Source organism: Artemia franciscana, chromosome 4 (genome assembly GCF_032884065.1).
Source record: "Artemia franciscana chromosome 4, ASM3288406v1, whole genome shotgun sequence".
Classification (NCBI taxonomy): domain Eukaryota; kingdom Metazoa; phylum Arthropoda; class Branchiopoda; order Anostraca; family Artemiidae; genus Artemia; species Artemia franciscana.
The window spans coordinates 9927374-9940530 of record NC_088866.1 but is presented as its reverse complement, the minus strand read 5'-3'; the positions used below and the strand labels follow the sequence as shown (position 1 = coordinate 9940530).

The 13157-nt window shown below is 35.1% G+C and overlaps 1 protein-coding gene across 1 annotated transcript in view; it reads right to left on the bottom strand.

Annotated features, from left to right (window-relative positions):
- Positions 1-5754: 5754 nt before the first annotated feature.
- LOC136025966 (pescadillo homolog) overlaps positions 5755-13157 on the bottom strand; it is a 47065-nt gene continuing 39662 nt past the window's right edge. Inside the window, exons 8-10 of the mRNA XM_065702088.1 lie at positions 11986-12179; positions 8700-8815; positions 5755-6031 (exon numbers count right to left, since the gene is read on the bottom strand). Of these exons, the coding sequence (XP_065558160.1) occupies positions 5792-6031; positions 8700-8815; positions 11986-12179 (550 nt within the window). The 3' untranslated portion in view covers positions 5755-5791. The remainder of the gene's footprint in view (positions 6032-8699; positions 8816-11985; positions 12180-13157) is intronic.

Sequence of the window (13157 nt, the reverse complement as noted above, 5' to 3'; positions counted from 1 at the left end):
GTGGAAGAACTGCTCATTCCGCTTTGAAATTGCCTCTGAATTTGCATTCTACAGAAAATCCCACGTGCAATATTTCCAAATCATCTGGGATGGGTAAAGTATTGCAGCAATGCAAACTTATTATTTGGGACGAGTGCACAATGGCATGCTCGAGGCTCTAGATCAATGTTTGAAAGATTTCCCAGGGAATTCGAAACCCTTTGGCAGCACATTAATATTGCTTGCGTGAGATTTCTGGCAAACATTACCTATAATACCTAAATCAACCCCTGCAGACGAAATGAATGCTTGCCTGAAAAATTCTAATTTATGGGCACACGTAAAAACATTAAAATTAGCTACAAACATGCGTGTCCGATTGCAAAATGATGACTCTGGTCAAACATTTTCAGATCAATTACTGGCAATTGGAAACGGAAAGCTCCCAGTAGACTCAATTTCAGGACGTATACAACTACCTGCTGAATTCTGTAATTTAGTGACGTCCAAAAATGAATTGATTGAAAAAGTATTTCCGAATATTCTAAGCAATTATTAAAATAATAAACGGCTAACTGAAAGAGCGATTCTTGCACCCAAAAATATAGACGTCCACGAAATCAACAATATTGTTTTGACCAAGATTCGAGACCAGGCAGTCCTTTACAAGTCAGTCGACACAGTTTTGGAACCAAATGAGGCGGTTAATTATCCATCTGAATTTTTAAATTCCGTGGATCTTTCAGGGTTTCCACCACACGTGCTACAACTAAAAATAGGCGTACCAATAATACTGTTAAGAAATATCAACCCACCAAAGCTTTGCAATGGCACGCGACTTGCCGTAAAAAAAAAACAATGGAAAACGTAATAGAGGCCACAATCTTGACAGGGCCTTTTGAGGGTGAGGCTGTTCTTATTCCTCGCATTCCCATGATTCCAACGGATCTGCCTTTCAATTTAAAAGATTGCAATTCCCAATTCGATTAGCATTTGCAATCACCATCAACAAAGCTCAAGGTCAATCATTAGAAAAATGTGGTATTGATCTTAATACTGATTGTTTTTCCCATGGACAATTGTACGTTGCATGTTCAAGGGTCGGTAAACCTGACAATCTATTTATATGGAGTGACAATTGGACAGCGAAGAAATGTTGTATATTCGCAAGTTTTACGCAGTTAATTTGAATTGTATCTATCTATCTATATAAAAACGAGTTGTGTGTATGCATGTTTGTTTGTTTGTAAAAAGAGCGTTTGCATATGACGTCGTTATTAGTACATAAAAAACATTTTACAAAAATGACGTCAGTCGACAAACAACTTCATGACGCATACAGCTCAATACTTATAATGACGTCAGTCGACAAACATGACGTCAGTTGACACACAAACATGACGTCACTCGACACACACACAAACAGACGACTTATTTTTATATATATAGATCTATACTTTTCAACCTGTTGTTGATTCTACGTATTTATTAAATAATTTTCCCTTTTTGCCATATTTTTTTCTAAATTATTTTTTTCTTTCTTCTGAAAAATTGATATTTTTTATGAGATTCGACCAGGTGTGGAATGATGGTCCCGTAATACTCAGCATTTCAAAATCACAGCAGTTCATATCCAGAATCCTAAGAAGAATACTTTGTTCTCTTCATGAGTCGTTCAGAAGCCAATTTTATCTTTTAAATCTCTCAATTTTAATGTGAAACTAGTGGCTAGATTTTTTGATGAAACTATTGAGACGGCAGGTTAGGATTTTTCCATTTTTTACAAATGCGCCATGATTGAAATGGACGTGCCTTGACCTACACTACCTTGCTAACATAGCGCCCAAGAAATAGTTTATCGACGGAACGACGGCGCGTGGTTTTCTGAGTCGAACCAAATCTTGTCATATCAGCAAAAAATAGGCAGGTTGCATTAAATTGAAAGAAAAAAAAATGACAGAAAACAACTAGAAAGAGCAGGAGAGGGATTGGTATTCCTAGATTTTGGAAAGTACTTTTTGGTGCTTTCATTTACCCCCCCCCCCCGTATTTTCGTGCATTAGCACCCATCTAATGATTGCCAAAAATTCATCTTTTAAATTTAAAATTTTAGTGTAGAACAAGTGGCTGTATTTTTTTTTATCAAACCATTCAGAGATGGTGGGCTAAGATTTAAATTTGTCTTTTTGAAATGATCATTTATTTACCAAATATTTTAGGAGAATGCAATTATTTTAGACATATTAAGATATATATTTTATTTAGATATAAGAAATAATTTTAGAAGAATACATCAAATACAATAAAAACATAAAAAGCATATAATGTGTGTGATCTATTTGAGAGATTCAAGAAAGTGAAAATCCCTTAATATCTATACCATTTACCAAGGCAGTGGCAGACACACACGCAAAATTTTTATCAGGAGGGGGGGGACAATCCTCAAAAAAGAACTAACATAAGTCTGTGTAATAATTACCCAGAAATTTGGAGGTCTTGCAAAAGTTCCTGGGGACGAAGTACTCCGCTTAAGGATCTAACATTGGTTTTCATTGTCAGATCCATTTAAGCACATCCTTATGATACACGTAATCCAACCTCTTTACTCATAATCATTAGTTTTTTTTTCTCTTACCAAAAGGTAGTGCACCCATCAACTAGTTTATGAAACCGGTATTGATTTTTTTTTCCGATTTACCTGTTGTTTTCATTATATCAATTTATTGATTTGGTAACTCAACCTCTTATGAGTTAGGAATTATTTTCAATCGCTAGGGACATTGAGTGAAAAGTTTATCGTGGCTGTAGGCATACAAATTGAAACCAATACTAGAACGTAGCTTAACATTGACGTTAAATTTAAAAATTTTGACATTCAAAAAAAGAGATCAAATAAAACTTCAGGTTCGCGACAGGTTCGCGACGTTAACATACAATTTTAATGATAAGGGTTGAAAAATAATGTCAACAGAAAATGTTTGAATATAAGCGTTAGCATTAAGTTTAAGCATTAAAATTTATGCAAGTAAGCAGAGAAGCATCGCGGAATTATTTTGACACAAGACAGCTGCGAATTCTAGCCTTGATCTTGATCAAGCCTCGATCTTGCGTAGCAATTTGAAATAATACTAAGTTGGTAAAAGACCGTGGAAATACTAACCTGGAAGTTAAATTAGTTGAACGAACTATCAAAGTTGCCAGCTGCGGATGTCTAAAAAGAGTGCAAACCAAGGGAAAGAAAGAGTGAGTTTTGTGCATCCCCTCTATAATAAAAAAGAGGTCATTTCAAACGAAAAGTGTGCAGATTGGCAACCGTGTTCCTTGGGTTAAATACACTTCTGAAGAAGTTGCCAAATACGGGAATTTCAAGCGAATGACACTGAAACCTAAAGAGTGATTTTCACTCTTTCACGTCTCATTCACTCTCCAAAAATCGACAGTATGCGTAAAACCGAAAGGAAACTAAGTAAAATAAAACGAGAAACAAATAACAAAGAACAAAATAGAAGGAAAACAACTCACACTTCCACAGTTCACACTTGAAGCCAACACTTCCACAGCTATTTTAAAAATGATTTCCTTTCCCCCCTACACTTCATTTTCGTGCATCGGCGCCCTTGGGCGGACTGCAAATCCTTGAAAGCCTTGCGCCGTGCAGGAACACGAAAATGCTGAAGATAAAAACGATAACAATAAAAGAGGAAAAGAGAGAAACACAATTTACGATAAAATATCCTAATATATTTTTTTTATTCGTCTAAAAAGTCACGTGAAAAAGATATGTCACAAGAAGCTTTGATTTGTAGGTAGGTAGATAGGTATGTAGGTAGGTAGATTTGTAGGTAAGGTAGATTCAGCAAGTGTATCTACATCAGGTTGGCTACCTGTTGATTAAGGTGATCCACCCTCTATCAACCAGCAAAACCTGAGTTTCACTGTAAATAAATATAGTTTTACGTTAATTAAAAGAACATACGTCATTGTAAAGAAGGCAAACTAAAGATTTTTTTTTTTCTTAATTTATAACTTTTGCATAAGCAATATTGCAATTTAATCTTAATTGTCCCAAAGTAAATATTATCAGTGAACCGTATTCCATCATCCTCAAAAAGTGACCAAAAATTGAATTTTTGGCAAGAGAAAAAAAAATAGCGAAAACTCTTTTCAGGATCAGGGAAAAATTGTTTTGTACCCACCTTCAAAACCAAATTCGAAGTCACCTTGACCAGAGGGGAATACAGTACACAGAAACAACGATAATTCCTTTTGGAACAGCATTTCTGATGGATATGATTTTCCTGAAAACAATCCTAAAAAGTGAGGTGTATGCGCAATTTATTTTTGCAAGGAGAATACAAATTCTGAAGCACTAGATACCTTCAACAAAGAGAGATTTGATCAAACTACAATTGTTGGACAAGTATATCCTTTTTTTGGCATTAAAACGAAAAAACAAATGATTTTCACTTAGTTCACTTTACATGCTGTTATAGATAATATTTAAGGACCCATGTGTACACGTTAAGCTAATGCACTCCAGTCCACAAACTTATTGTGACAATTTTTTGTCACATACAGTTTTATACGTATATTACGTCTATTCTCATGTGTAACGCCTCTTTTTATTGTTCTTGCTAGTTTAATCTTCAGTAGTAGACTGCCATTGCGTTATACACGTATACTCAATTCATTTCTCTTTTTTATTTTCGGATCGTGGCTGACCAAAGACTTATCCAGGATTTTTATTCGAGATAGGGGGGGGGGAAGTAAAAAAAGAAAACTACAAAACGATTCAAAAGCTTGTTTATAGACATTTTGTTACGTTTTACAAGTTGGACAAAAATTTCGGTGGGGGGGGGGGGAACCGGTAACCGTTAGAAAATGTTCCGGTCTAACCGTTGTTAGAAAATGTTCCAACTATGATCGAATTTGGTGATCTTAGTTCACTTTACACGCTGTTATCGATAATATTTAAGGACCCATGTGTACACGTTAGGCTAATGCACTCCAGTGCACTAATTTATTGTGGCCAATGTACAATGGCCAATGTGACAATTTATTGTGGCCAATGTACTCCAGTCCACTAATTGCTCACAGTTGTCACTTAATAAACACACGGAGAAGTAAAAAACTAATACTGAACTAGTCTCGAGACATAAAATTAGCGAGCTGCTGGAAACAGCCAGGGTTGAAATCTATAATTTTTACCCCAAATCTGAAAACATTCTCTATCCATAACCTTTTCCATTTAATCCGCGGTGTGATAAATTCTTGAGATGTATTCAGATTTCGTTATTATCATTATTTCATATTTTAATATTCTATTAATTTATTTGTCTAGGCCTGATATTTGTCACTTAATAAATGTTTAGTTTCTTTTTTGACGATGTTTGGATTTATCCTCAACATAAATACTTTTTGGAAACTTTCCTAGTTTTTTAATATAACTAATAACTATAGCTTTTTTCGGAACTAAAGACAAGTAATTACAGTCCTTTCAGCACCCATCGTTTTATGTGCTTTTTATTTATTTTTATCTGAAACGCCGAAAATATAGATTGTCCCCCCTACAACCCTGGAGCTACTAGAACTGTGTCCCAGGAGAAATTATTCCAAGCCATCTATTAGTTCAGTCAAACAGTTTCAAGAATTAGAAAAAATCTACAGATCAAACAAGATAAAGGACTAAAAGCATGAAGAACACTTTTGACGTACCTGGCAACACGAAAAAAAAAAATTGTAAAGCATCCTTTTTCCAATCAATAGATAAAATAGTTAGAATAATACCATTTATTTGAGGTTACAAAACAATTTATTGGACTCTTTTCTTCTTTTTGGGTTTTCCTTCTTCCGCTTGTTCCCTTTTCCTAGATAAATATCTAGCCTCATTGGCCCGTTTCCTCTTTGTTTCCATGATATTTCTGTAAAGCCTTTTATGCTTCCGTTTCATTAGCATTTCACCAAATCTCTTATGCTCTCTGTCTTCTTGTGCTTTCTCTTTTTCCTTATCAACTCTTTCAACTTGTCCAGGTTTAACCTTCATTTTTGCAACCTATAAAGGTTTAAAATCGTAAAAGTAAATTAAATTAGACAAAATTAAGTTTAATTGTAAATTCAGACGATAGCCACAGCATCTATAAGAAACTGTAAAATTCTGAAGGTCAGTTAAGGATAAAATTTAGCTAAGGTCTGATATTACTTATGTTTTTTAGTGTCGTTAGCACGATCAATGAACTTCGGACAAATATTGCTCTTATGGATTCATTGTCATTATAAAATAAAATAGCCGAGAAAATGTCAGCCAATGGACAGAAAAAAGCGAAAATGACAGAAGCAGATGTTTCGTCAGGGGCTTCCGCCCAACCGTCTTCAGTGCTAAAATAAAAGAAGGAAATCTAACCTCCTGAAGTAACCCTAACAGAGCAGAAGAAAGACTGAATCAAGCAAGACAAAACCAAGTCGAAATAAATGAAAGGCTATTCACCAATTAGATTGGGCAAGAATTTTCTGCTTAGTTTTTTTTTTTCATTAAAAGTATGGTCAGGAGTCAGACCTGACCACACTTCAACCCAACCGTCTCCAGTGCCCAAAAACAAGAAGGAAAACTAATCTATCGGAGTAACTCTTAACAGAGCAGAAGAAAGGCTTAATCAAACAAGGCAAGCCAGAATAAATGAAGCAATATTCACCAATTATATTGAACAAGAATTCTCTACCTAGTGATTGACTTAGCTTATCTACTGACTGAATTTTCATTAAAAGTATAGTCAGGTGTCAGACCCGACCACACTTCAACCCAACCGTCTTATGTGCTCAAAAAAGAAGGAGAACTAATCTTTGGAAGTAACTCTTGACAGAGCAGAAGGAAGGCTCGATCAAACAAGCCGAGCCTGGAAGTGCCAAAACTAGTAAATCCCCCCCAACTCCCCCAAAGAGAGCGGATCCGGTTCGGTTATGTCAATAACGTATCTAGGACATGTGCTTATTCTTCCCACCAAGTTTCATTCCGATCCCTACATTCTAAACGTTTTCTAAGATTTCCGGTTTCCCCCTCCAGCTCCCCCCAATGTCACCGAATCCAGTCGGAATTTAAAATAAGAGCTCTGAGACACGAGGCCCTTCTAAATATCAAATTTCATTAAGATCTGATCACCAGATCGTAAGTTAAAAATATATTATTTTTTCCAATATTTCCGAACTACCCCCCCCCCCTCCAACTCCCCCAAAGAGAGGCAATCAGGTCTGGCTATGCCAATCACGTATCTAGGACTTGTGCTTATTCTTCCCACCAAGTATCATCACGATTTTTCCACTTTAAGCGTTTTCCAAGATTTCCCGTTTTCTCGTCCAACTCCCTCCAATGTAACCGGATCTGGTCATTCATTAAAATAAGAGCTCTGATACACGAGGTCCTTCTAAATATTAAATTTCATTCAGATCCAACCACCGGTTCGTAAGTTAAAAATAATTTTAACAATACTACTTTTTTTAAATACTACATTTTTTCTAATTTTTCCGAATTACCGAATTAGGTGCACCCCAACTCTTACAAAGAGAGCGGATCCGGTAGGGTTATGTCAATAACGTATCTAGGACATGTTCTTATTTTCCCCACCAAGTTTCATCCCGATCTCTCCACTCTAAGCGTTTTCCAAGATTTCCGGTTCCCCACTCCAACTCCTCCCAATGACACTGGATCCGGTCGGGATTTAAAATAAGAGGTCTGAGTTACGAGGTCCTTCTAAATATCTAATTTCACTAAGACCCGATCACTCATTCGTAAGTTAAAACTACCTCATTTTTTCTAATTATTCCAAATTAACCGTATTTGGTTCCTGATACGCCTGCTAAATTTCATCGTTCCATCTTATCTGGAAGTGCCCAAACTAGCAAAACCGGGACAGACAGACCGACAGAATTTGCAATCACTATATGTCCCTTGGTAAATACCAAGTGCCATAAAAACTTGTAAAGGATGAGATAGGTGACACTTTAAGGTGTCAAACGACGTTAATCAAAGTCACCGGTGTTAAAACCACTTTTTTACTTGTATTCAGCGCTTTTATAAATAAATAAAAAATAGCATGCACATAATATGGGAAATGCGACTGAAGCGGCTATTTGAATATGCAAGACTGTTTCTGGTAATCTTTCTTAGGTTTAAATGAACATAAAAAAAAATTGTTAATATAATTTTACTTTGGTAAATTTGAATCTTTTTTTTTTTTTTACGAAAGAGATGTTCGAAATCAGGGACTGTCCAAAAGGAACGCACAAGATTACCAAAGGTATAAACTAGACGGTTAATTAAATTGACGATACTCTAGATGAAGGGGCATTACCTTTTTCAGGCCTAGGAAAATTAGAATCATTAAAATATCTCACAAAAAGCTGAAATTGATGCTTAAAAAGTAATGCTCAGCTGGTCTTGTGGCTATCCTAAAACACCAATTGTATCCTCTATTTCCAAGGGAGTACCTTATTTTACCAATTTTACTAACAGAGCTTTTATTTTACGGTAATTCTACAACACTAGCTAGTGCCAAACATTTTTGAAAGTGACATGACAACAGTCTCTTTAGCGGGATTTATTTGTAAATGATTTCACAGTCTTGAGGAAGTAGATGTTCAAGCCTGTTTTCCTACATAAAAGACCTTGACTAGCATTACACCACATTGTAAAAGAGAAAAGAAAGAGCGAGAGACGAAACTAAAATAACCTTTGAAGCCTCCTCCTCAGAAATGTCAACATCGCTTTCATGCTCTTCAACTTCTTCGTCTTCCATCTCTGTATCTTCAACATCACTTTCATCCTCGGATTTTTTCGCTCCAGGAACTAGAAAATAGAAGAAAAAGTGTTTTGTAAAGCAAAACGCCAAAACACAAAGAATTGCTGACCGAGCAAATAAATTAATAGGAACAAACTACGGTTTTCCATGTACGAGTGACCAGTCTAGCTATAGCGACTTAGCTGCCTGCTAAGTGACCTAGTTGATTGCTTCATTTTCTTAACCTTTTACAACCCTATTAACCCTACTAAATAAGGATCAGCCTATTTCTATTTTTACTCCTACCGTTTTCTGTTCAATTCTTTTGGAAAAAAAACAAAACAAAAAAAAAACAACAACCAAAAATCAAATAGCCGTTCAGTAATTTCAGTAAAATTTCTGCTTCTTTTTCGTCTTTCTATTATCACTTTTGCCATTGTAATTTTTCTCCAACTGGTTTTACCTCCTGTTTAGTGTTTCGATTGTGCCAAGCATCGTAGCTCAGACTGGCGACTTTTATTTGCGATGCTTCCCCAATGGTGATATGCAGTGTCTCCACATATTCAGATGCAAAACCTGACACCGTCAAAATTGATCCTAAAATTAAAGGGACCCTTGAAGGGGTCTTATTTTTGCAAGTTTAAATAGGTTAAATACATACTATTCGATCCTAAATCCAACGCTGTGCAGATATATCATAATAATCAATTCCATCATTTTATCAAACGTTTTACTAAGTATTTAGTGTCACACTCTGCAGTGAAATTGAGCAGCAGCCTCCAATTGACGACGGTACTACCCATATCGTCGGTATGACTAATGCCCTTAAGCTTCCCGGACCTGATTACAAGAGATGATAACATCAAAGAAACCGGGTTCATCGATTAGAGTAATAATGGTGACCCAAAAATACATGATCCAGACCTTAACAGCCATGTTACTTTTCCATACTTTTCCTAGACAAAGAGAGTCAAATATTGACCCCGGAGGCAGCACTGGTAAAAATACTTAAGCTGGTTAGCGTTCTAAATGTATCTTCCAAGTTTCATTATCATTTTGAAGCAATATGTAAGACTTATAATCTTTTCCATTCATCCCAAAGAATATGTATGTATGAGGGAGCAACACTTGATGGAAATGTGAAAAGAGCCACTGTGTCACTTTCTTCAACCAAAACCTTCGTAATACCTATTTCAGAGGTTTGGACTTCAAAGCAATAAGTAGCTTATTGTAAAAACTGTGATTAGAACCATAGCCCATTGAAACAAGCAATAGCTGTTAGTAAGTACATTTAAATTTCGACAAGCAAGGTTGTGCTGATGATTTAAGAGATTGAAGTTGTTTTATCAGACTCCAGATACTAGTGTTTAACTGAATCAATTTCTTAATTCCCTAAAAGGAATGCTGTTCGGCTTAGGAGACATTTTCGTCTCCTAGCCGACGGCAATCTTTTTGGGATCCAAAATCTTTTTGAATCCTGAAATTTATGAAAAAATAAACAAAAATAACCGAGATTCAGTTCTCCTCACTTCCTTAGCAATTCATTTCCGAGCAGAGAAGTACAGAAGAGCTCGCCAAAATCCAATTGAGCCTCACATCTTTCCATATTGACCTAGCTCCTGCCAATGCAAAGGCAAGCCAAAACAGATTATCAAAGACTCCTAATCGAGACTAATATATGGGCATAACATATGGCATTCACTAATAATATGGGCATTCCCAGCGAGGCAAAAATAGTCTCAAAGCATATGAGGAGAGATTTCCCGCCTACTTGAGCAAAACACAGATCTCAGGAAAAGATTATTCTGACCAATTACAATTTTTGAGCGACTACGATTACACTTACTCGGATGATTAAGTGATTGCGGAGTTAAGTGACAATGTATGCACGCATCTCTCAGTGATTACAGCTTCAATACCTAGTGAGAGTGCATTTAGTATTAATGAGTATCTCCTTAGTCCAGTCAGTGCTTGCAAATGACTGCAAAGTCACTTAAACTTCGGATATTTTTAAGCAACATTATTAATTTGTATGGTCTTGTCAAGTATTTGACGTTTTTTCTATAAATCTATATTAATAATTGTTCACGTTAGTCTCAAAAGCCTGAGGAAAACGTAAACATCTTTAAAAACAATAACTCCTTTTTAAGTAAAAACGCGTATCCACGTTTCATGAAAAAAAAGGGATTTCGGGAATAGATTTTCTTCTTTTTTTCCCCTATTCCTGTTCAGTTTTTTAGTTGGTATTTTTTTTACCGTTTATTATTTTAGCCATAAACAGAGACACTGCATATGCCTATTCTTCAGTCTTAAAAAATCCTAAATTTTGTTAATTAACAATGACTCGGCAGATCAATATAAAAAATCCTGTTCAGTTTCCTACTCAAAACCAATAGTCAAAACAGCCACTTAATTGTGTTCCTTAATTTTTTATGTCGTGAATCAACAACAACCAGGCAGGTCAATATTGAAAAGCCTGTTCAATCTTTGAACCAACTTATTACGAAGGAACGTATTTACAGTCAATCTATAAAAGTTTTGGTTTCAAACAAAAGACACACAAAAATACCAATGCAAAGCGAAATAGGAAACACAGAGAAAACATTTATAGAGTAACAAATAAGAAACAGAAATGTAAAATATCAAACAAGAGAAGAACAAACATAAAAGGGGAGGGTAAGAGAGAAAAAAAAAGAAAAAAAAAACACATTCAAAATGATCTTATTATGTGATGATGCAGATAAATACGGACACAAGCTGTTTTTGAGAGCTTACTGTGCAGTATAAGTTTAAGTATAGTAACAAGAACATAATTTTTTTTTTCATAAGAACCCCGTTTTCGTCCAACGTGGAAGAAATAAAAAGAATTTGCAGAATCTAAAATAACTAATCTATTAACCCAAAATAACTGATAAAGCTAAACCTGAGGTTGGTAATGTGGCATTTTTGTGGCATCTTTGGGTCTGGCACCATAAGGGGTCACCCATCACGTTCGGTGTGGACAACAAACAATATTCCACAATTATTGCTCTTCAAAAAAATACTTCTTAGTTCAAATTCCCGCTTTTTTTTCGGTAATGGATTAAAATCAATGTAAATTGTATTAGAAAACTGTCTAAGAAAAATCCCTAATAATCTCCTTGGGGGGATGTCATTGAGACGGAATGAGTCTCTCTGCACCCTGTCCGCTGGGTTCACATATAATTTATAGTTTCAGCCAAAGGAAAACATAAATTACCAGTGAGACGAACTGTTTCCCCAGCTTTTGCTGCCTTCAGTGTCTCCATTTCTGGTGGGACATATTCACCCAAACGTTCTACAACAAACGGTGAAATATGTGGTGGCAACGTGGCCCCAGGGAAATAGTCTTCAACAGGTAGTAACTGACGATAATTGACACAGTCAAAAACCCACTGCGGCTGAATATAATATCTGAAAAAAAAAAATTGTCACCCACTTTATTTTTAAATCCAATGTGTAAACTCTCAATTTCAACAGCATTGGTCAATGTTGGAAACATTGTTCTTGCTTGTGTACAGTTTTTTTTCTGAATTTTGTCTTAATGTATGATATAAATAGTCAATGTAATTACGTTATTATATTAAAAACTCATTTCCGTGAGTTCACTAACCTTTTTTTTACTTTCTGTATATATTTCTTAAGCCAATTTGATATCTATGTTATGCAAAGCTTAATCCGTTTTGAGCCTCCCGTTTTCACTTAAATTCATGATTCCCGAGGAAAACATTATTTTCTACTTTTTTCTCTATTTTGAATAAAAGTTTAAAAAAATTATATTTATTATTTATGCTGGATTTTTATAGCAAAAAAAAATATAAACTGTAACAACCTAGCCCCAAATAAAAGCTGATTCGTTCAAAGCAAAGCTTGAATTAATATTTGTATGTAGTTTAGCCTTTGTTGCTAATCTTTGCTATGTACTAAATTTACTATTATTATGTAATACTAAATATGTGGTGTAGTTATATCTATTAAATTGAATTGATCTTAAAGTATCAAATACGTTCTGTAAGAAATCGCGTAAGAATCAGCAATAAATATCAAGAAATGTATTGATAATATTTTTACTGACTTTATATTTTAATAATTTTAGACTTTATATTGTAATGCTCAATCACCATTCATGATAAGGGCTTGATGCTGTAATGAATTTCTTTTCCTTAGAGATAAAAATGCGAGCATCAGAGCAGAACTAAGAATAAAGCTAAAATTCTCATTACTGACTTGATAATTTTCGTGGAAAATTATAATTTTCTAACCATATTCTAACCATTTTTGTAAATTGTTCTTTAAATCATTCCTGATTATGGGACGGGTTTATTGAAGAGAAATTTTCATTGAGTTTTGAGTTCCTCTCCAAGCACGAAACCATTGATGTTAATAGTCATT